At 37.1% G+C, this 25,632-nt stretch overlaps 1 protein-coding gene across 2 annotated transcripts in view; it reads right to left on the bottom strand.

Annotated features, from left to right (window-relative positions):
* Nucleotides 1-25,632, bottom strand: part of wwox (WW domain containing oxidoreductase) — a 205,712-nt gene that overhangs the window by 18,615 nt on the left and 161,465 nt on the right. Inside the window, exon 9 of one of the 2 annotated variants that reach the window (XM_026239586.1) lies at nt 23,218-24,586. The exons of the other annotated variant lie outside the window; for it this stretch is intronic. Within the exon in view, the coding sequence (XP_026095371.1) occupies nt 24,440-24,586 (147 nt within the window). The 3' untranslated portion in view covers nt 23,218-24,439. Of the gene's footprint in view, nt 1-23,217; nt 24,587-25,632 lie in introns of those variants that run through there. 2 annotated transcript variants of the gene reach the window in all.

Genomic DNA, 25,632 nt, shown 5'->3' with positions numbered 1-25,632 from the left:
ATTACTGCTTTTATAAAGAGTCAAACCCATCCATTTTATAGTGTTTCATCATCATGTAATAATTTTACATGCGCTTTCATGGCATGTCTTAAACAATTCAACAGTAACAAAAGGTAGATAGTAGCCAAAAACGGAAGCAAAGAACAAAGCTATGAGCGCAAGACACAGCCCACCTAAATATGTTCGATAAATCGCACCCTTCATAATACTTATGGCATGATAGACACATGGATCAAAACAATAGTAAATGAGCCGTACACTCATTCCTGACCGTCACATCAGCAGATCGGTCTTGTGCCAATTATGGACCAGCAATTGCTGGATATTAGGAAGTGACACATATTTATAAAAACTGGATGGGCAAAGGAGTCCACACTGGTTTATACAGGAATACCTATAGGAATATATTAGCAGTGACATTACTCGTGGCTAACAGATTCATGTTTACATTTATTGATTTGGCAGATACTTTAATTTGAAAAGACAAAGCTAAATAATTAATTCAAACAAAATATTACTAACATAAATTTTGTGGGGTATACTAGAACAGCATAAGATTATGTTATATCATTTTCATAAAAACACATTATTGACAGCAGATGAGCTGATGTGCATTAACTTGTATGAGGCATAATTTCACCAGTGGAATAATAATAATAATAATAATAATAATAAAAAAAGAGTAAAATAAGTAGTAAAAATGTACTTATTTAAACACAAATATTTAAAATGTTTATTGACAAGGAAAATGTTACAACTAATTTTAAAGTTCAGCAATAAATGAATAACAAACATGTTTAATACAATATTTCTAGAAAATGTACATTGACTATGTAATAAATAAATGCATGCATACATAATACTTTCAAAATTCACAGTAGTCGCTCAGACATTTAACTAATGAAAATTATTATTATTATTATTATTATTATTATTATTATTTTGCATTAATGATTTACCGACAATGGTCTACTTATACTGTTATTTACCAAATTAACAAATTGATGGACTGTTGATTTTTTATATCAGAAGACATGATACTGAAGACATGCAGCTTGGTAAGTTGGTTGCTTGGGACAAAGGTCAAACGTGCAGTGTAGCCCTCATTATTTGACTGCAAAATTACACAACTGAGCAACCAGAATCAGTTTTCCACAGAGCCACGTAATAAATACATATATGTAGAGGTGTGAAAATGTCTGAGACACAATTATTTACTGAGAAACGCAAATGACTGGCTACAAAGAAAAATCATGTGTCCAAAATATACATACACACGTGTGTGAAGTGGTGACAGGGGCCAGACAGTGTTTTGTCCTTATCAGCTCCTGTCTGCCCATTGACCCAGCAGCTGACAGACCTGACCACAGCACACACACACACACACACACACACACGCAAACACCCGCCGTGCAGCATACATTACTGCTGACACTCCACATTTAATTATGCTGCTGTCAGCCGCGGCCCCTCTCCTCAAATTCATTTTAATAAACTTTCTCTATGGCTCCGTTTCTTCTAACCACTCTCTCTCTCTCTCTCTCTCTCTCTCTCTCTTTCACCTCTTCTCTCTCTCTCTCTCTCTCTCTCAAGGTTAGTGCTCATGGAGTCACCTTCAGTGTCGGCCCCTAGGGCTCTCACACACAACACACACACACAGTCTCAATCCTTCTCTCTTTTACAAACACACTTGCATGTAAAAGTCTGATAATAATTGACAAACGATTAGGTCATTCACTTTTCTTTTTTTCATTTATAAGTTAATGTTCCATTTTCTGTCATTTTCATTTTCTAGTCATTAATGATTACTGGATTTAAATGTGTGTATGCGTGTATGTATGTATGTATGTATCAATCAATCAATTAATTAATTAATTAATGAAGAGTTTGAAAACGCAATAAATTTATTGAGTTTCCACCAAACTCATTATTGTATCTGGTCGGTACTGAAAAGTCAGTTTTTAATTTTATGCAAAATTTGATATCTGCCGAGTAAGGTTTTCTTCCTTTTTTCCAAACCGCGACAAACAACTGTCTCCACTCATCGCAGAATGTGATATATCCACTCACCCAATCACAGCGCACCATTCCATGCACTCTAGAGAGTAATGGCAGCGCTTCGGCATCCTAGTTTTCCTTATCTATTTTGTACTTTGTGATCTACAAACAAACTTAGGGTTGCACGATAAATCGCATGTGATTGTTATGTGCATCTCGTCCTTAAAGCTGATTCTGGAATCTCTATCACATGCTTTCAGATCATGGACACACAGAGCCGTAAATCAACTGACAAAAAAAAGCAAACAGATGAGTTGCATTCGATTGAACGTGATATTGTGTTAAGTCGATATTGTCATTTATGTGTTTTATTTCGTTAATACAGCATATAGCACTAGTCAACTGAATGAATGTTACATGGCAAAGATGAATGCACTTTTGGATGTTAAATGTAAGGGAAATATAATTTTGGAATTTCTGTGTTCTAATTGATGTTGTTCATGTTCTTGTTAATTTTCTTTTATAGAAAGTATACTATAGAATTTATAATTAAAAATAATTTACATTAGTATCTACAATAAAATGATCCTTCACCTTCATAGTACTTGTCTTTACAGTAGCCAAAACATGCAAGTGTTTGGTGGCTTCTAAATCAGTCTCTGTTTGGATCCTAAGAAATGAATGGTGCTAAGCTAAACGCTAGCATAGTGCTGCCACAAGCTACAGCGATTGAATGCATGCACTGAGACGGGAGAGATGCGTATCAACTCATCGAAGTTGAGGGAAGAACAGTGGAATATAGAAAAACGGTGGCGTTTTCCTTTAAGGCACTGCTCATGTTACTGTGCATGCATAAGCTATACACTTGAATATCACAGGAATAATTGCATAATTATTTAACTATTTGTTTTGTAACACTGAAAGTAAAAAAAATACTGTTATTTTAAAATAAAGTAAAATAAAAAAATAGCACCTCTTGTTAAGAATGCAACAGCTTTACAAATTGAAGCATTTATAGATGAGGCCAATGAAAGTTTTGACATTCAATACATCAGTTTAATTCAATATCATATCCCATGGCTCTACGTGCAGTGTGTGTGTTGAGAGGTTTTGTGAACTGCTCCCAATGATTGAGATTAGTCTATCACAGCTTTGACCTTTTACTGCCCATAGACTCTCTTATAGCAAAGAGGGCATCTCCCTAAAACAGACATTAAGAGCAGAAGAGGAAATGTTTTCTTTTATTAAAAATATTTTGCATTATTAATTCTGCTTAATATATTCACCATGCCACCTTCAGCTGTCTTTGTGTTGTGGGACATGAAAATATTAGAATATGATGGAATATAATTGGTCGAATGACAGAAATGGAGGAATTACATATCAGAGGAATCTGCAAGAGTGATTGAAGAATAAATAAAAAAGACGAATGGACGGAAGGACGGACGAACAGACAGACAGATAGATAGATTATCATGTCTCAAAACCATGGTACTTATTTCAATTCCCAAGAATATTTTTACAGAAATACGTGTTTGAAATCACTCGTTCCTTTCTTCTTTCATATTAAGAAAGGTGGGACTGAAAAGTGTGATTACGCCAATTCAGCAAACTATGAACTCCAGACTGTAGAGGACGTTTAGGTCAAAGTCTCCGTCCAGTTTTAATGTGAATGTAAATACAGGTTCGGAGCGACGGATTTCAGACCTGTTCTCCAGTGGGCCCCTTTTATCCCGATTGAGATGGCATGTCCTGATGTATTCCACACCTCTTTTATCTCTTCATATCAAAGCACATCATCTCTCCTTTCATAACACACTTAATAACCATCAGTGCTCCACTAATGAACAGGTGGTTTGTACCTTAAAAACGACAAATAGTGAATAAAAGTGCCATCAGACTCCTGCCGACAAATCGGACAAGACCTGTGGATTTAAAACCTCCTGCCCAAACATGACACATAAGCAGTGGTTTGGAATTTAACGAGCATATCTGCGTTTCATCAACCCTTTTTCATCCTTCCCTGACGGTAATACATTTACACTGGAGAGATCAACTAAGCTCTTGTGGGTCATTGTGCCTGAGAGTTTTGTAGGGAAGAAACAATTAAGCCAAGGGCTGATTTCGACTCAAAGTTATTGGATTGACTAACTACAGCAATTTAGTTATGAGTTATGAGAATTTAGTTACAAATGCTGCATTTCATTCTCATGGTAATCGCAGTCAGACTTCCAGAATTGAAACTATTTTTGTTCTTAATGTTTTCAAGCTTCCATTCCAGAGACACCATGGGCCCTATCATTCACCTGGCACAATGTGACGCAAGATGCAGCGCAAGTGTGTTTGCGAGTTTCAGTCCGGCACCATTCGCATTTTCACATCCAGCGCCACGTCGTTCAATTAGCACATGCATTTGCGCCCATTTGTGTGCCCATAGGCGTGCTGGTCTAAAAAAAGAGGTGTGTTCAGGCACATTGCTGGCACATTGTTATTTATTGCTTTTAAGGAGCTGAAAATAGACTGTGCCATAGACCAACTCAAACCTGGTCTAAAGTCAATGGTGCAATATTTTTTTGTTATTTAAAGAGCGCGTTGTCAGAAAATGTGCCTCTGGGCGGGTCCACAGTGTGCGCTGACTTTGCATATTACACACAGGGATGCACATTACACAAACATGCCAAATATTAAAAACAAAAGGATTACAGTGTAAAAATATTATTGTGCGGGCTACATAAATATAAAAATGTAATGATGGATAGTCATTGAATGTGTTAAAATTAGGCTACCTATTTGCAATTCAGCCTATTACTACTTATAATGATTAATGAATTTGGCTAATTAATTTAACAATTGTGCCAATACATGCACATATATATATATATATATATATATATATATATATATATATATATATATATATATATATATATATATATATATATATATATATTAGGGGTGTAACGATACGCGTATTCGTATTGAACCGTTCGGTACGACGCTTTCGGTTCGGTACGCGGTACGCATTATGTATACCGAACGGTTCGTTGGAGTAATTAATTATATTTGAAAAAAAAAAAAAAGAGAGAGATAGAAATATAATGATATGCGTTCAACAAGGTAGCCCAATAACCCAAACAACGTAACAGGCAACGCCCCTGACACTCCAAAAGAAGAAAAAAACACCATCTTATATGTTTATGTTAGGCTACTCAGCAGGCGCTCGCTCACTCAGTACGCGCTGAAGGCTCGTTGCAAAATAGCCAATGCGTTTAACAGACTAGAAATGAGAAGATCCTCCAATAACCAACAGGTCTGGTGTTTGGGTGCACTTTGGATTCCCTTTAAGCTATAATGGTGATGGCAAGAGAGTGGTGGATAAAAAAACAACGGTATGTCGCATCTGCAACATGACAGGGTACACCAGCGGTAATACAAAAAAAAAAAAAAAACAACAGCGGGAATATCTGGGATATATGCGTCAGTACTATCTGGGAAAAGACGAAAAAAAGGAGAAACATGCACGCAGCAAACTATCCCTGCAGCATTTAGACACTATAGCTTACAGGGAATCCAACCCAAACACCAGACCTGTTGGTTATTTTAGGATCTTATATTTCTGGTCTGTTAAATGCATTAGACATTTTGCAACGAGCCTTCAGCGCGTGCTGAGTGAGCGAGCGCCTTAGGGGCCGTTCACATATCGCTCCTAAAAACGCGTGGAAAACGCTAAGCACGTCTTTCTCCTCCTTTCCAAAGCGCTCGGGCAGAAGCACTCATGAGGCGTCTGTCTTTGCTAAGCAACAATGACGTGCTCTCTCCATGAGACGCGGAAATTTCAGCGAAGGATAAATGGATTTGCAGCTCTAAAAATCGCTTGCAGTAGCTCTGCTACTAAATTTATTTCAAAATTGCAATCCATATACAACTATGATCAGCTGTTCCTTCATCTTGGCTGAGCTCTCAACCTTGTTACGGGAAAGGATGAAGCTGATTGGTTGGTTCTTGTCACATGACCCGCGGTGCGCTTGCGGCATTCTGAAAAGTTGAGATGTTTTTACATTTTGCTGTATCTAAAACGTATCGAACCGAACCGAACCGAACCGTGACATCAGTGTATCGTATCGAACCGAACCGTGAATTTTGTGAACCGTTACACCCCTAATATATATATATATTAACTGACTCATCGCGTGGAGCTTTGGTGGATTCTTGCTTGTCCCGTAGATTGATCTGCTCTGAAAAACGTTTTTCCGTCATTAAAATAGCAAAAGTGGATTTGGACACACCCTGAGTGCACCTGCATTTAGATCATTAAAATAGGGCCCCATTTCTGTGTATGAAACAGTGGTCTGCAGTCTGAAATAGAAACCTATCTCCCAGTTTTCCTCCAGCCTCAAAACAGCTGGCCAATCAACGAACAGAGGGCTTAATTTAATTTATCAACTGTTACCGATCGTCAGCGAGAAGTTGGGGAGGCCAAAGTCTGGTAAGGCGATAATTGTGACTGTGTCCCCCTTGGTTGCTCTCACGGAGGCTCATGTTAAGGATGCAGCGAATCTCACTCTATGTTTTTCTTTTTCTTTTCTCGCAGCATACCTGGGTCGACAGTGGAAGTTTGAGGCGGCTGAGGCGGTGCATAACACACGTCATAGCCAAATGTTATGTGATAGGCTTATGGGTAACCAATGATTTTAAACTTCAGACAAATAAAAAAATACACTTTGCTACCAGACAGAACAGAGACAAAATTTTAGGGGAGGAAGACTGAAAATCCACATGGACTACCCTGAAAGCTTTAACTACAACATTTGAAAGTTAGGCGCAGTACTCGAGACTAAAAGTTTTTTTTTTGCAGGAGCAGGGCAAAATATCGTGGGAGCAGGAAAGACCCTTCTAGGACTGGGACATAATCTTGTAGGAGTGCGACAAAAACTTGCAGGAGTGGGACATAATCTTTTAGGAGCTGGAGAAAATCTTGCTGGAATGCTACAAAATCTTTCAGGAGCGGGAAAGAATCTTGAAGGAGTGCGACAAAATCTTGCAGGAGCGGGACAAAATCTTTCAGGAGGGGACAGAATCTTGAAGGAGTGTGACAAAATCTTGCAGGAGTGGGGCATAATCTATCAGGAGCGGGACCGAATCTTGAAGGAGTGTGACATAATCTTTCAGGAGCAGGACCGAATCTTGCTGGAGTGGGACATAATCTTTCAGGAGGGGACAGAATCTTGAAGAAGCGGGACAGAATCTTGCTGGAGCGGGACATAATCTTTCAGGAGCGGGACATAATCTTTCAGGAGCGGGACATAATCTTTCAGGAGCGGGACATAATCTTTCAGGGGTGGGACAGAATCTTGTGGGAGCACAACAGAATCTTGCTGGAATAAGGTATAATCTTGTGGGAAAGGGAAAGAATCTTGCAGTAATGGGGCAAAATCTGGCAAGGGTGGGACAGAATCTTGCAGGAGCAGATCCTAATATTGCAAGAGTAGGAATGTGATTGAATTTGTGGCAGCTGGACTAAAACAATCCATCCCATGCAGGCATTAACATGGAATGGTTTGAGACCATTACACTGAATGGCAACAGCACCCTGTTGGTGGAAAAGGGCACCACTACTCAATTTAGGCATGAGTTATAAGTTTAAAAGGGGGGTCCAAAAAAGTTCCTTAATACGATCAACACCTTGGTATAAGAAGGTTCAGAATAATCATGAAATGCTAAAGTCGTGGTAATAATGGGGAAGTCGTGGCCTAATGGTTAGAGGGTTGGACTCCCAATCGAAGGTTTCCCCAACTGCTCCCCGGGCGCCGCAGCATAAATGGCTGCCCACTGCTCCGAGTGTGTGTTCACAGAGTGTGTGTGTTCACTGCTCTGTGTGTGTGCATTTCGGATGGGTTAAAATGCAGAGCACAAATTCTGAGTATGGGTCACCATACTTGGCTGAATGTCACTTCACTTTCACTTTTTTCACTTTCACTAAGGCACAAAAGTGCAGAAAGAATGAATACATTTTATATGGACGCAGTTTACCTCAAACAGGGGAACATTTACAAAGCTCAAAAAAAAAAAAAAAGGCAAACACAAAATAAGCAAAGAAAAAATCAACCAAAGGATGAATGTAATTGAGTCTTAAGAGTTTTATATCGTTAGGCCAGGCATACTGAGTTGGAATGACAAAAAATATGCTTGTAAACAGATACAACTTGTAGCTGATAGTAGATGACGATGCAGATAAAGATGATCGCTGATAATGTCGGTTTGTGTGATAAAGTTCCCAGTGCACAAGTGAGTTGATGTCAGTCCAAGGAAAAATAATGATAATCCAAATTCTGGGATATCCACAAAGCTTCCCTGAAGCAGCATATGAGCATGTGTTTAAAACGCAAAGCATGCACAACTCCATTGGCCACGCTGGTTACAACTCCACGTGACTCTGTTTCATGACTAAAAAAGTCTTTACGCATCTATCAAAAATAAATAGGCAGTGTCTCAGATGGCGGAATACTTCGAACTAAATGCATGTCTACTTCCTAGAATGCTGTTTAGGACCTAAAAGGTTCTGATGTGAATGTCCACATTCTTTGCTCAAAATATGAGTATGATATTCAGGGACCCAAAGACACTTTTGGCTTTGTTCCGTAACATATACACATATCAATATTCTAGCACCTGTGTATTTGGTATTCTTAACCCTGCTCTGACTTTCCCCTCAGGCTCTGTCTGATTTCCTCTAACATTTCCTTTCTCCTCATCCCTCCATTCTGTTGTCCTTTTGTCTTTATTTAGTCGAGTCAACCTTGTCCTGACCTTACCAAACAAGGGACAAAATATTGGTTGCAGAACCCAGGTAACTTCCTGCCAAATAAGCATGCCATTCCTCTCAGAATAAGACAACTAACCCTGAATGAAGGTTTTTGGTCCCACTTTATATTAGGTGGCCTTAACTACTATGTACTTACATAAAAAATAAGTACAATGTACTTATTGTGTTCATATTGTATTGTAAAACACTTTTGCTGCTATTGAGGTGGGATAGGGGTAAGGTTAGGGAGAGGGTTGGAGGTATGGGTAAGTTTAAGGGTGGGTTAAGGTGTAAAGTATGGGTCAACAGTGTAATTATAAATGCAATTACAGAAATTAAATACAGATGTAATTACATGTAATTTTTTTAAAAATATAATTACAATGTAAAAACTTGTGTACACACAATAAGTACATCGTACTAAATTATTAATTAAAATGTAAGTACATAGTAATTAAGGCCACTTAATATAAAGTGGGTCCTAACTATATTTTGCATATCACACACTAATTGTAGAAACAATTTGCAGCACACTTTCAAAAAATCCCAAACAAACTTGAAATGGTTAATAAATCAACACAACTAAAATAAATATTGTCTATATTGACTACCCTTTTATCAAATGTATATTTTATTTGTAAAAAAAAAAAAAAAAAAAAGACTCTGATTAGTTTCAATTTGTATATGTCGCTATTTTAAAAAGACTAACACCAGATGAATTGTCAGTACATTTTGGGACATTTTGCCCTATGTCTGTTTGGTATGGTGATTTCTGTGGATTTCAGTTTAAAAGTCATTAGTATATAAAACAGGAAGAGGTGGTGGGGATTTTACAGTACAATGCAGGGATGCTCTCTCTCAGCTAAACAAACTCATTAAAAGTATCTTGGTAGTAGTCTGGGGCGGCTGTCTCCCGCTGCCCCTTCCCTCCAATTAAGGCAGTAATCACTGTCAATGCACTAACTTTACCTTCAAATTAAACCCTCACCTCTGCCTCTTGCGCTCTATCACGCGTGCCTATGACCGTCATGTGAAAATAAACACACCTCTGCATAATTGAGCTGAAATATTGTGTCAACCTGTGCAAAGTGGGACTGAAAGCTCACAGTTCTCATCTCTCTTTAACAGCTGTGAAAAGCTGCTGTTGCCCGCATCAGTGGAACTCCGAAACAGTGTGAAAGATGTGTCAAGGAATACATTGTCAGGCTAAACAGTTCCACAAAATAAAAATGGTATTTCACCACAAAAACCTGTTTCTTATTCTAGAAGCTTCCACAATACAGTTTAACCAGTAGCTAAATGTGCAAGAATAGCGCTGCACTGTATTTAAATTAAGTCACTGTCATTCTTTTCAGCGCAAACACGCCTCCATTCTATGTAAATTAGGCTCGTTATACATTGCGCCCTAGCCACAAAACTCAGCACTATTTGCCAACTGCAATTAATGTTGCGCCATTACCACCCACAGAAAGCAGTTTGCGTACAGTTTCTACTGATCATGACAGCAGTTATTCATCAAATGATGGAGAAGATCATTATATACAGCATATATTGAGACACAAGGTGAAGTCAAGCAGTCTTTCAGTATTTTAAAGAGCCAAATCAAGTGCCTGGATTTCAGTGGTGTAGCAGTACAATACAGTACAGTTCTTGGGATAGAAGTGCTCAAATTGGAAAAACATATACTGAATTTTAAATAAAGTGGAGCTGGAAGGAGTGAAAACTGGCTATTATGGCAAGATTGATCAAAAAAATAAATAAAATGCTTCTTTTTTTGACACATTTCTGAGTTATTTATTCAAATTTTACTCGAAACATTTCCATTTCACTTCTCTCTCCAACCATTCCCTTTCTATTGTCTATATCTGAGGGAAAAAGACAGAAATGTCTATAGCTAAATGATATCCACTCGTCCTATAAATTCAATTTCAAGTCTACATGAAAAAAAATCACTCTATTTGATTTGTAAATGCATGTGTAACGATAAAAACTTCCTATTCATCGGGAAGGAGGAGGCGGGAACCGGCGCACAATCAAAACATAATTTTAATATTCAAAATAAACACAAAACGGCGAACCAGCCCCTCGCGGACGACTGGTGCGCGCAAATAAAAACCAAAACATAAAATATGTCCCAGGCCTGGTCCTCTCGACGTCCTTCACGGTCGTCGCTCCAGTTTTATATCCTTCCATCTCCTACGTGGGACTCGATACTGGCGGTGGGGCGCAGGTGTAGCTCATCTCCAATCACTACACCTGGCCTCACTCCTCGTTCCCATGCCTCTCGGCCCCACCCCACTCGCCACAGCATGTTATATACTCTTCTTGAAAACAATTTTGCAAGCTTGCATTGGTTTTGATCATTTCCAAACAACCAATTCCTCACTCTACATATTTTCCTTTTCGATAATCAGTCATACTCTGATTAACGTAACAATATGGAAGAAAAGATCTGTTGCTACTTCCTTTCCAACTTGACTATAACTCTTCTGAAACATTAACAGTAGTGATCCTTGCTAGCAACACTAAAGTTGGGTTTGATTCCCAAGATTGTATACCGACGAAAAGTATACTTTGAATGCAGTTGAAGTTGGATAAAAGTATCTCCAAAATGAATAAATGTTTAGAAAAACAATACATAGTCTAACATACTGCTCCTGAAACCCACCAACTATAGGAAATGTGTATGTACACACACTAACTCAGAACTTTACATAATCGCCCCACGCTGGAAGGAGGTCGACCTAACTGCAGCTGAAAACACCATATATTTTAAAAGTCAAGGTAACGGCGTGGGTCTGGAAGCCCGAGAGAGCCCGCTGTTTACCACGATGTTTAATGGATGACCCGTCTGGAGGAGCAGTGGAGGGAATAGAGACAGACCCATGAACACAAATAATGACAGTGCAGCCGTGTGAGGGGGACATAAATTACACCCCTATTCTTTTCATTTGTTTACAGTGTCTTGATAGATTAACAGAGATGGTTTTCTGGAAAATACAGGGGTACATTTAATTGAAGTAAGCCCAAACAGAGATATGTGCTGACAGGTAGGGCAAGGTCTGCCATCATAAAAACTGGGGAATTCTATTCAAAAGTAAAAACTGCCTTTAAAACACCTTCAGGAACAAGCAGTTCACGGTTAAAATAAGGAGTGTCCAATCCTGGGCTCAACATACAGTCCTAGAAGTTTCTGGTGATCCTAAAGCCCATTATTACCATTGTACAGGTGTGAATAATTGGGGATCAAGCTAAATTTTACATGACAGTGATCCTTCAGTACCAGGACTGTATACCCCTGGATAACTCTGAGACTAGATGTACCATGGTTCAGACAGAACTGACACAGACCTTCCATTTCAAATTAATTTAAGTATGGTTTCTTGATGGCACTGAATTCCATTGAATCCAGATTAGCATCAAAATGTCTTGTGTGGATGTGATATTAATGTTTTATGAAATTAATGTACAATTTAAGGGATGCATCATAATGGTCCCATGTGCTTTCACACTCAAATATATCGGTTGAATCTGGATTAAAAACCAAAATGTCAAGCATGAATGCACTATATGGTCAATTGTATTGACAATGTTACCACAAGTAACTAACAAGAAATTCTGATTAATTAATTAGCAGGTCATGCTTAATCTAATTTGGTAGTTCACTATTAGTTAATCAACGATTTTTCCATACCTTCCTAAGAACCACTAAGAACTACTGTAAACCGGTTCATAATTAAAATTAATAATGCATAGTGTATGCTACGTTGGTGTTCAACTTATATGTGCATCCAAAACTGCACTCTATACCCCAAGGGCCCCAGGTGTTCTGCTTGTGGTGTATGATCGGAGGGGTCCGGGGGCTCTACTGGTCAGTTTGCACTTCAAGGAAGCAAGTTATCTGGTGTTTAGCTTTCTTTTGTGCTCTCGAGCAACATGTCCTGAGGTTTTGGAGGCCCCGGATCACTGGCGTGGTCCAGAATGCAGCTCACATTGTGCCTCACAGTAGATAGACTTTGAGAGTTAGTAATGACTAGTTTGTAAAGGCGTAGTTTTCCCCAAACAGAGTGTGTTCCAGGCATCAGCTAACGTGTGTTAGTGGGGATAATGAGGTGTGACAGAGCATGCAGAGAGACTAATGGCCTGTGAAGTCGTTAGAGCCCTTTCACACACACAAACACACACCGTTTCAAGTGTTTTTTGGAGAAGGCTTGGGAATTGAGTGCTGTGTGCGACGTAAGCAGAGGGACGACTGTGAAATCTAAACCGTGATCCCGCATCACACATCTCACGTTTCAGTGACTCAGCAGTGCACTCTGGGTAATTTTCAAGACATAGACTCCCTTCGCACAATGACACTGACTTTTAGCAGAGCAGTAGATCTTTCTCTTTCCCCAGCGTCTCAGTCCGTCCATCTGTCTCTGAACTGTGACTGATCTGGCGGAGGGGACAGGGTCAGGCTGAAGAATGACCCAACACCACGCCATCCATCCATCAGGACTGAATCATGGGGACGGGGAGAGACAGACAAGGCCTGGATGAACTAGACGTGGCTCATCTGCTCGATCATTATCAAAAGGACCCACACATCTTAACAAGTGCTGTCAATGATTCAAAATTTGAATGAAATTTGATATGCATATTCATTAATTCATTATAACTGCATACATCAATATTTGCATAGAAAAGAAGCCAAAAAAAAAAAAAAAAACAGATCGAAGACATTAGCCTAAATTATTTTGCCATTGAATAGCCATTACAACGTGTGTCTTCAGAAGTCAATATATTGCTTCCCCCCCCCCCCCCCCCCCCCCGATATTAGAGAAAATACAGTAATTCTATTATTGGCATACGGTCCAGAGAAATCCATTTTGCAATGTGTTCGAGAGGCCCTTCACAAGGTTTGTGTACTCCTTTGGTATAATTTTTTTTAACAAATAAAATAAAAAATAAGCAAATGAAAACTGTATATTAATAATACATATGCACATTCAAAAGTAAATAAACAGACGATGGTTCGATCAAAAAATGTGTGAGGTGGCACTGAGCTATCATATATTGAGTTTTATGATTTCTCTTCATTCTTTTGGACCTTCTGCCCTTACAGCAGTTCTGATGACAGAGCAAACAGAAAAGTCAAAAGTCATAAATCAAATATAATATAATGAAATATTTGTGATATGACTGTTTTTTGGGGTGAAAACAAACAAATATTTAAATAAATCTGCTAAAATATATTATAATAAAAATGAGTAATATTTCACATTAAACAAACAAAAAAAAAACAGTTAAAATAAAACTATTTTCAAATAAATAATTCTGCTAGAATTCTGACTACTTTTGAGGGCACTGATGAAATATCTACTGTATTATAAAATAAATATTTGAAATATACATATTTGTTTGCAATAACAATAATAAGACATTATGCTAAGGCTTTTTTTGCATCATTGTTGATCTGTGATTTGATCTGAGAACTAATAAACTATTGTATTGTTTTTGTTTTGTTTTTTTACCCATGAACAAACGCAGTCATGCTAAGAAGGATTTTCTTCCAACCCCGCAGATCTTTCATGAACATTCTCCTCTAGCAGAGTGTTAAAAGCGAAAGCGCTCTTGATTAGACAGTGGAAATGGAAGTGAAGGGTTGTGATTCACTGATCAGACGCCAAGTGTGTTATCACGTTAGCCGAGCCTGTAAAACCCGGATAATGAAATGTCAGAGGAACAGGAGATGAGAGGCCAGCCGATTGTTGTCACGCGAGCCGCCCACCTTCCCCAGATGAATTATGACATATTACACACATTATCTGCAATTAAAAAAGCCTTGGATTGGGCAGGACAGCTTCTATCGCCGCCTCCATCGCTCTCACTCTCTTTCTGCTCGTTTAGTCTTGAGAGTCTGATGGCGGGAGAGTAATTTGATTAACCTCTGTGCTGATGAATCTAACATAGTCTGTCTTTTCTAATAAGAAATTAAACTCGTATCCACTCACGCACAGAGGTCAACAGGAACGGTTTAAACATAGAATAGCATTTTTTGTTGTTGTTTTTAAAAGTATTGCAACCTCAAACAATCCATCTAAACACATCTATACTCTTTATTACACATTTATACTGCATTTTGCATGTCATTCTAATAATAAATGATTTTTACATTGTCTGAAGAACGTGAGTGCAGTAAAATGCACACCCGTGAGGTTAGAGCTGTTTTTTGGAGGTTAAAAGAGCCTGTGCATCTATGAACTGCGTTTTGCATTTGCGATGCAAATTTGATTACAATATGAATCGCTGAATAAAACAAGTTCATGATACAGCCACATGTGGTACTAAATGGCAACAGGCAGCTTGTGAAGCTGTACTGGGAATGAAGCTGGCCTGCAGTCTAAAAGCCTGGCCCAGTGCTTTTAATTAGTTTAATTGCTCCACTCAGAGCTGCTGCCAAGACTAAACGTCACCGGCGTCCAGCAGTCAAGACATCACATGATACCATTCAACATAAACACACAACACACACAGAGATGTGTTTCTGTGTGTGTTTCAGCCAGCAGGCAGAGTCGGCTCTCAGATTAAGCTGTCAACTGGAGATAAAGCAATTGCATCTATCAGCCATATTTCACACACAACACTGGGGGCATCTGTGTGTGTGCGTGTGAACACATACACACACACACACAGATTCACAGCTGGGCTCGAAACACATCCCCAACAGTTATCGTCTGTTAACATTGTGTCAGGCTGCGTGTCAACACACAAAACACACACAGATCCCGAGCAGAAAGTGATGGTGAAGTAGTCACAGCGAGAGGTGGATAAAGAGCAGCCACCTCCCTCAGGGCCTTCAACACCCTCACACACCGGAAAACAGTGACAGCACATCTGGATCTGTGTGTGCGGTGTCTCTTTCTGCTCCTCTTAACACCTGACATTAACATGGGTGTGTTTAGTGAGCACCAATCCACAAAAAAATATTTTAACTAATGCTTAAAGACTGCATACACAACACCGATTTCTGAGTGAATGAGAAAATAATTTGGGGGCGGAGCTTAATTTTATTTTTCAAGACTTGATTGGATCACAGAAATGATGGTAGGATATTATTGGTTGATATTTCCCCTGACCACACAGCTGTGGTTAAATGGTGCTTTGAGGTCATGTCGGAAAGGTCGTATATACGTGTTTAAATGCACAGTAATGGCACGGCAAGTTGTCATTTTTCGACTGAGAAACTCTTTCGAAAATATTTCGGATGCAAAGGACACAGCATCTGTATTAATGATGAATTTGTTGAAATCCATGTAATTCTGCAAGTTCTTTATTTCTAAATTGCATTTACAAAATACCATAGTATTTAAAGATTAGAATACACAACGACTTAATTCACAGAGCATTCATAAATTAGATTGAAAAGCACAGCGGATATGCATTCTTTAAAACAACAGTTAAAACATCTTACTGAATTTAATGGCCATCTTGCTCTGATCAAAGTGACTGGAAAGCACCTGATTAAGACTTTCCAACTCATAAATATGACTTTTCAAAGAGGACTTGATGAATAACTGATGAACAGTGCACAATAACAACAGGAACATTTATTCATAAACTACACAATTTCATGGTGTCCTCGACATTTCTTCTTTGCTCAGCAGTGTGTGTTACTGTCTGCTGATCTAATTACTGGAGATGCTGTTATGGTGGTATTATCTTAAGAGTCCACAGGTGAGTGTACTTAGAGAACTGAGCTAATGAGATTAATGCACACACACACACACACACTCATGTTAATCTGATTCTGCAGTATTGTTGGTGAATAGGATGGGGGGATTTTGAAGGGTGGTGTGCTGATGAAGTTGAGTGCCAATTGAAGGTCAAAAAAACTTATCTGAACAGGATGGCGATGGTGATGAGGATGATGATTTCAAGAAACAAAACACTAAACAAACAAAAAAAACAACACACAATCAAACAAAACACCAAACAAACCAAAATCTAAGACAAACAAAACAAAACACCAAACAAACCACAAAGAAAACAAAACACCAAACAAACCAAAAACAAAGACAGACAAACAAAACAAAACACCAAACAAACCACAAAGAAAACAAAACATCAAACAAACCAAAAACAAAGACAGACAAACAACACAAAACACCCAACAAACCAAACACACACACACACACACACACACACACACACACAGACACACCAAACTAAAACACACAAACAAAATATCAAACAAGCCAAAACTACACAACACACACAAACAAAAAACCAAACCAAAACAACAACAACGCGCACACACACACTAAACACCAAACATAATACACAAAGTCCTTCACTTGGAGTAAATCAAAACAACACAATACACACAGAACAAAACACAATTCACGTATGATGCACGTCTTTGGACTGTGGTAGAAATTATTATTATATATATATATATATATATATATATATATATATATATATATATATATATATGCCATTTCCAATCAAGCTGCAATTACACAATTGTACATAGTGTTAAAATGTTATTCTAGTTTGCTGTTTTGGACGATGGCTTTTTGTGATCAATGAAGTGAAATTTAAATCAAAATGTAATGTGATTTGTCCCCATTCCACTGCATCATGTCATTGTGTAATGTCACTGTTTCCAGACGGCACATATATATTTACCTAAAACCTTACCACTTATCCCTTTCCAAACAGCTTCTGTATTTTTATGCTGAAGTTCATAATGAAGCAGCGGGGAGTAAATCAACTTCAGAAAACAGACACTGAAGTCACTAAATTCACCGGTTGAGGTTTAGCTGGTTCATGCCATCCATACGCATGATTACCTGTTGTGTAGAGCACTAGACTGGCAGCTAGAAACCTTATTAGCGTGATCTGAGAGCGCACAGACTCTTCTACACTCCAAATGCACATACAGGATGAGTGATTGGGGCCGTTTTAACAAGTCAAGTTAAACAAATGAGCTAATATCAGTTTTCAAAGCACGGTACACATCCAATCAGTCAAATGGCCCCGGCCGATCGCGTGGGGGTTTTAAGTGTGTACCTGTTTGAAACAATCTTCCGTTTCTGCGTGTCATCGCGTAAACATTCATCACAGTGACAGAGGCGCATTTGTGACCCCCCAATATCACTCTGCCGGGGCCTCGGCGGGCTGTCGGAGGAACAGTTGTCTTTAATTATGCCTGCAGATAAAGCCCGACGTGGACAGAGGCCGCAAGATTAACTGGGGTCCTATTTGATCACATTTGACTAATATCAGGCATAAATCTTCAGTGCTGCGGATACACAGCAAGACTATTAATCTGAAATTGACAAGTTTGAAAACAGCGAACACGAGACTGCAGCATAACAGAACATCTCTCGTCTTTTTAATATGCAATATTTCTGCAAATGAATCCGCACGGCTTGTTTTCATTCAGCCTTTTGAAATAAACTAAAAGATTAAAGATTAAATGTTCATCGCACAGAATTAGGTGGATATGCAAATAATGCCAAAGTGTTGCTTGCACCCATGAAATGAAACGAAAAACTAATTAGCTGGAATTTGCATTTGAACTAATTGGATCTCCGTTTAACGCGGCAGAGTTCAACAGTTTAGAATTCAATCTGATTTGCTCTCCGTCTTAATTCTCAGTGTGAGGAGATAATATCATTTGCATAATTTGGATCTTATTTGCGACTGTAAGAGTCGGAGGGGGACAGTCGACTGAAGAGGTTGCGAGAGAATTTATGGCTGAGTTTCATTGTAAGTGAGCATCACTTCACTCACTCTCTCTGGGGGACTGTGCACTTGAAGTGAGCCGTCTGAAGAGTGCAGAGCATTACACTCTCATACATGTGCACACAATCGAAACAACCTACAAGACGACATACAGCACTAACACGGTATTTTGTAATGCTCATAACTTCACAATTCACAACTTAAGCCTTAACAGGAACAGCTAACTCTTCTTTTTATAAATAATAATAATAATAATAATAATAATAATAATACAAATAATAATAATAATAATAATATTAATAATAAATATTCAATATCAATTACTGTGTCTTCATTTACTTTCCTACATTTCATTCCATTAAAGCCTGTAAATGATTTGGCAAAAAAATAAAAATAATTAATAAATAAAAAAAATACCCTGGCTAAAACTTTGGCTTGTTTTCTACACTTAATGTTTGGTAAAAAAAAAAAGAAAAGAAAAAAAAAACAACCTTGGTTTGTAGGTTTACATCATTGAAGTCACAAAATAAAAGTAAAATCTTTTATAAACAAAACAAAAGGAAACAAAAGCAGTTCTGTGATCTTTTTTTTCACCATGCCTTCATCAACAAAAAACAAAGTTTCATTGATCTTGGGAAAATTTTGTTTTGCCACGTCTTCATCGTTAAAAAACAAAACAACCAATCATTCTTCAAAAAAAAAAATGTTTAGTTCCCCATCCTCAGTCTGTAAAACTGACTATTCAGAAAGCCTCTAAACCTCAAAACACGTCTCTTCTTTTGCATTTCCTGTGTCAAGTCTCTCTCTCTAGTACCAACCTTCTTCATATTTCATCCACCACCCTTTCTGTCATGACTGGAAACACTGAAAAGTCCCTCAACATTGTCCCTGTTAGTTTAGCAGCCGTGCATGTGGGCCGCGGCACTGTGAAGCGTTAAAGCAGGTGTCACGCTCAGGAGATATATATGACAGGCCAAGTGCAATAGCATTGATGCACTGTAAATGGCCTCTGTAAACACAGACTGCACTACTACTGTGTTTACTATAAAGAGAAACACTGGCCTGGAGCTTATCTACACGATATTAAACCAGCTGTGTGCATGGGATCGTAAAACAAACCCTCAGGAACACAATCACGCTCACTTGCAAGCACTTAGATTCATATTTTTGCCCTGTCAAAACCTTGCGAGCTGCCACAGTAGGTAGCACTTTAAGAAACAAGCAATTCCAGAGTAAATCCAAGACAAACTAGGCAGGAGAAAAATATGTTTCTGAGTAAGTGACAAAGAAAGGACTTGATATAATTCAAGCAAAAAAGGGAGTGACATTTAGAATAAAATCTGGCCAAAACTAGCTCATTTGGAGATTACATCTAGCCAGTGCGAAGACTTTGCAGGCTTTTCGACAACTTCAAACTGTCACTGAATATGACAGTGTGCTTTCTTTGGTGTGGAAATCTTTTCATGTTCATTTTTTCACTCAATCCGTCAAGATCAGACACAAGTTAGATCACAGACGCACTTAACAGCTGCATTATAGTTCAAATTTAGGTTGTAATTTTAAATACAAATTAGTGTTTTTTAAATTGAAGAATTTCCCTCAGAAGGTTTGGCGACAGTAAACCATCCTGAATGAAGAATAAAACAATAACTTTGTTGTAAGTATACAGTAGTTTCCACAGTAACTAAAAAGAAAATGCTTTAAAAATACTCTTTTAACCTGTACAACTTGGATTGTGTAAAGGTTTTGAAAGACATTAATACAATTTTCAAAGAAAAACAATTGATAAAAAGTAATAACATTGTATGTTCATGTTGTTTCAGATATATGCGAGTGGACACATTTTAATCATTATTTCTTTTAAAAAAAGTTGTAAAATATTTAAGGCAAAAATTATAAATTATGATGAAATGAATCACTAATTCTTATATATATATATATATATATATATATATATATATATATATATATATATATATATATATATATATATATATATATCAGTACTTTTTTTTAAGATTCGCACCCAATTGTACAACCTGAACTAAACTTAGTTTTTTTTATAAGCAGTTATAACAATGTAACTTTTTTTAATAAGCAGTTATAACAATGTAACTTTTTTATAAGGAGTTAAAACATTGTAACTTTTTTTATAAGCAGTTATAACATTGTAACTTTTTTATAAGCAGTTATAACATTGTAACTTTTTTATAAGCAGTTATAACATTGTAACTTTTTTTAATAAGCAGTTATAACATTGTAACTTTTTTAAAAGCAGTTATAACATTGTAACTTTTTTAAAAGCAGTTATAACATTGTAACTTTTTTAATAAGCAGTTATAACATTGTAACTTTTTTAAATAAGCAGTTTTAACATTGTAACTTTTTTTAATACGCAGTTATAACATTGTAACTTTTTTTAATACGCAGTTATAACATTGTAACTTTTTTTAATAAGCAGTTATAACATTGTAACTTTTTTAATAAGCAGTTATAACATTGTAACTTTTTTAATAAGCAATTATAACATTGTAACTTTTTTAATAAGCAGTTATAACATTGTAACTTTTTTAATAAGCAATTATAACATTGTAACTTTTTTAATAAGCAGTTATAACATTGTAACTTTTTTTTAAAAGATTGTCATTTTATTTCGATTAACTTTTTTAAAAAGTTTTTTTAAACCCTTTAAAAAAAAAGCCAAACAAACAAACTAAATTTTAAATCCATATTTATTTATAAATAAAATTTAATCAGTTCATCTTCAAATAAAATAACCTTTCATGCAGTACTGAAATGTTTTGCTAAAATAGTTTGATGGGATCAAAAAACAATTCTTTCAGTAAATATTTTTGTCTGCTCTGTCTTTTTTCACTTATTATATGATCATTTACTTAGCCAGATGCTAACACTGAGTCTCTCTCCTGTGCAGAGCACTATTTATAGTAAGAGCTGTAGAGAGTTGCTGCCTACATAGAACGCTCCAAATCAGTCACTTATGAGGTGAATGTGATGCCGTCTACGTAGGCAGTAGGTAGCGAGGTGCTAGATTTCGGAACAAGGCTATTGTTTCCGTAATTACAAACACCCACCCACGCTTGCACCAACACAGGCTTACACATGTGCACACATGGCATTTCTCCAAATAAAGCATGCAAATGCCGTCTTGGAGAAATGTGGCCCAGAGTGCATAATTTAGCAGAAAAGGTGGTGGAGAGAGGGGGAAAGGCCATGATTATGTGTACAAAACAAGAGGGACAAAACACTAGAGACAGGCATAATAACCAAACATGAACTCTCAAACCCTAATGATGACACCAGGGACGAGAACAGTTGCTGCTGAACCAAGCAGAAAATTGCTGGTCATTTGTAAACAGGTAACGATGCAGGCCAGGTGTGTGAGCATATGTAGCCGAGTGGGGACAAGTGTGTGTGTGTGTGTGTGTGTGTGTGTCCGGCTGGTCAGCTGTCAGGCATTAGCCGAGTCGCTGCCCACTCAGATGACATCAGCTGCGGCAGTCAGATATTTAGTCTCTCTTATATGCTGTCAATCTCTTCTATAAAAGAGGTGGAGCAGCATTTTGAGACACAAGATGTAGATCTAAATCAGGAAATGTACTAATATTAGTTCATTAGAAATAATAAATCTCCTAGTCATTAGGTTACAGCATTTGGACTGTTGAAACGGCAATTTGACAACTGAAACAAAGCTAAAATTAAATTAAATATAAATATTAGATGAAAAACTTAAACTTAAAAAAGCCAGCTGAAACAAGTTTGAAGTTGATGCACTAAAACTGACACTAAATGTTAAATATAATTAAAATATAACTAAGACAGAAACTAAACTAATAAACAAAAGCACAACAAATTATTCAAACTTACAGTAAAAGTAATTCAAAATAGTTTCAAAGAATTAGTGTTGTTTTAGTATCAAGATACTTTTTTATTTTAATTGTAGTTGAAGTTTTGGTAAATGTAAATATTTATATTGTATTTTTTATTCATGTTTATTTCAGATTTAGTTATTTTAGTACACAAATGTAAACTAAACAAATGTGAAAACTTGAAAAATATCTGGAAAAAAAATTATATTCTATTTTATTTAATTTACTTTTATTTTACAATATATTTTATGGTTTTAGTTTCGGTTTTAGTTAACTGCAATAACATTAAATAGTATATTCAAACTAGTGTTGGCTTATTACTTGAATACATTTATACATGCATACATACATAACTATACACTCCACCCTACAAATAACTAATATTTTAAAGTACACCCTCTTAGATACTGACTGCTACTGGTGTGGATGTAACATCACACAAACATTATCAGTCAGGAAAAAAAAAGTTATTTTAGCCATGCATGATCAATTTGAGCACTTGTCCAATAACAGGGAGGTCAAGATAATAAAATATTAGTATTTGGTATCTTAACATGACCGCCTGCACAAGGTGACACTATTCATTACAACTAAAGCACTGCTTTCATTAGCCATTCATTCATTCTTTTATGAGTATCATTATTTTTAACTTCAAGAAAATCAAAAATCAAAATGAACGTATGAGAGAAACTGTATGTTTAAAAATATCATCAACCTGACTAATAAAAATGATGAGGTATCATGTGTGAGCAGTTGATGAAAGATTAAAAGACTGTTTAACTAGCAAACACAAGATATAAAGTGCCACAATAACAGAAGTCTGGTCAGTTTAAAGAAGCCATTCAGAGTATATTTGTCCTGTGTCCTTTGTAGAATCAAAACAGGTGAAGTGATGGTGAGCGCATATTTTAGATTACATTAATGCAATAATATATTCCGGAATTAGAGTTTTTGTTCATCTGCATTTACAGCACACACATGTTGTACAAGCATGCATGCACGCACACACGCACACACCCACACAGTGTTTCCAGATGCGAAGGTTAAACCGCTGTCAGAGTGTACGGCACAGTACTGAGCATGGCATTAGATCACACTCATTCACAGAAACATTGTAAAGGCAGTCAGGCATAACAGAGCCACCCGCTGGGCCTAAAGCCATTCAGACCAACACTGACAGCCCTGAGACGAGATCCCTGCAAAATATGGCTTACAATTTCTGTGCACAAGCCTTTAACAATTGTTTCACTTACTCAGTATCTAATCTTTGAGACTAAAAACAAACAGGGAATCGTATTACTATTAAATGTTGAAATTCGGGTGCAAAAGAGCAAAAGAAAGAAAGAAAGATTTGGTGTTATTAAGGCCTTAGTCAGTAGAGGTTTTCACTGCAATAACATCAAGAGATCTTCTTTCTTAAAAATATTTAACCCAGTATGAATTTCTAGGAAACTATTAAGATTTCAGCTTTAGCAGAGAGGCCTGTAAAAAGTATGAGAAATATGTGCAAAGATAAATGTCAAAACAGGAACTGGATCTTCTTGTAGTCCAACACTAGTCTAATACTTCTGGAAAAGCACTTCTGGAATGATGTAAAGTCTGCTCTAAAAGGTAGAGAACCATGTAGCGCTTCCTTCAAAGATAAATATCTTTGGCTAAATTATAAGGCAATTTTTTTTTTTTTTCATAGAGACCATGTCATTTGACTTCCTGTTTGTTGCTCCTATGTGGTTTAAGTTTGGAGCTCCGTGAAGTTAATTCTTCATTATCTATTTTCTTTTTCTTAAAATCAATTTTAAACACCATCCTTTTCGTTCCTATAACATCTGAACATTTTCCTTGTCATATTCTACAACAAAAACAATTGAAGGGGCCTTGTTTGTACTAGTTTTATTTTCGTTACCAGTTTATAGTCCATTGGCATTTCCAGCTTGGTTGCATCTAATCTCCAATTGCTTACAGTTTATACACACACAATATCATTGTTTTACTTTCTCTAATAGTGGATATGTGTCTACCTTTGAGTCCAGGTGAGGACACGTTTGAGCTGTACTGAGTGAACTGGAGCAGAAGGCCGTAGAGAACACAGAAACCCACGATCCTGAAGGGTGACGAGAGCATCAGAGCGGTCGTGCTTCACGCGGGGGTGAACGACATCAAGCTGCAGCAGACAGAGGTTCTGAATAGGGACGATTTCTCAACGAGAATCATCATGTCAGGACTGATTGCCACATATCAAAGAGGACATGAAAGATTCACTACACTGTTTGCCCTAAATAAATGGTTATTGTCATGGTGTAAAGAACAGAAACTGCTCTTTGGTAATAATTGCAATCATTTCAGGAAACATCCTAAGCTCTTCTGTGCATATGGAACTGTCAGACAACATCTCCAGGACGCTACGCTCCATATGACTAGTAAGTCAAATCTCAAATAACTGCTATGATGGCCTTTGTTCTGCCCACTTAAATTACCGAGGTACTTGTGTTGTCCAATCTATAAAGTCTGTGTCTGTTCCCCAAATTGTGAGGTCAAAATATTAATTTAATGCAGGATCTAAAAAACATCTAGTCATGATTAAACCAGAAAAATGCTAAATAAACTGTAAACTAAAAAAATGTAAAGCTTAAACTCCTAAACATTAGATCACTCGCACCCAAAGCATTTATTGGAAATGAAATCGTAATGGTTTTGATGTTCTCTGCTCGACTGAAACCTTGCTTAAACCAAATTACTATATTGATCTAAATAACTCCACCAAGCTACTGTTATGTGCATGATCTCCGTCAAAATGGTCATGGTGGCAGTGTTGCAACAATTTACAGAGATATCCTCATTGTTAATCAGAAAACACAGTCAGATATGCAGAAAAAATCTCATCTTTCTCTTGCTCTGGCTACCATAGACCACCAGGGCCATATGCATATTACCTAAAAGAATTTCCACAATTCCTCTCGGACATATTGGTTAATGTTGATAAAGTGCTAATTGAGTCTTTAACATTTACATTGATAATACAAATGATGCGTTAGGACTTGTGTTTACAAACTTACAGACAAACTCATTTGGCGTCAAGCAATTGCCTGAATAGCCTTTTTACTGAATAGTAAAAAAGCATCTGCTTAATGTATAAATGTAAATGCAATATAACCATATTGCTCTGCGTTACCATCCCGGTAGAACTATTGTTCCAACCACTAAAGATAG

The sequence above is a fragment of the Carassius auratus genome, chromosome 50 (genome assembly GCF_003368295.1).
Source record: "Carassius auratus strain Wakin chromosome 50, ASM336829v1, whole genome shotgun sequence".
Lineage (NCBI taxonomy): Eukaryota > Metazoa > Chordata > Actinopteri > Cypriniformes > Cyprinidae > Carassius > Carassius auratus.
This window is presented reverse-complemented; position numbering and strand designations above follow the sequence as displayed.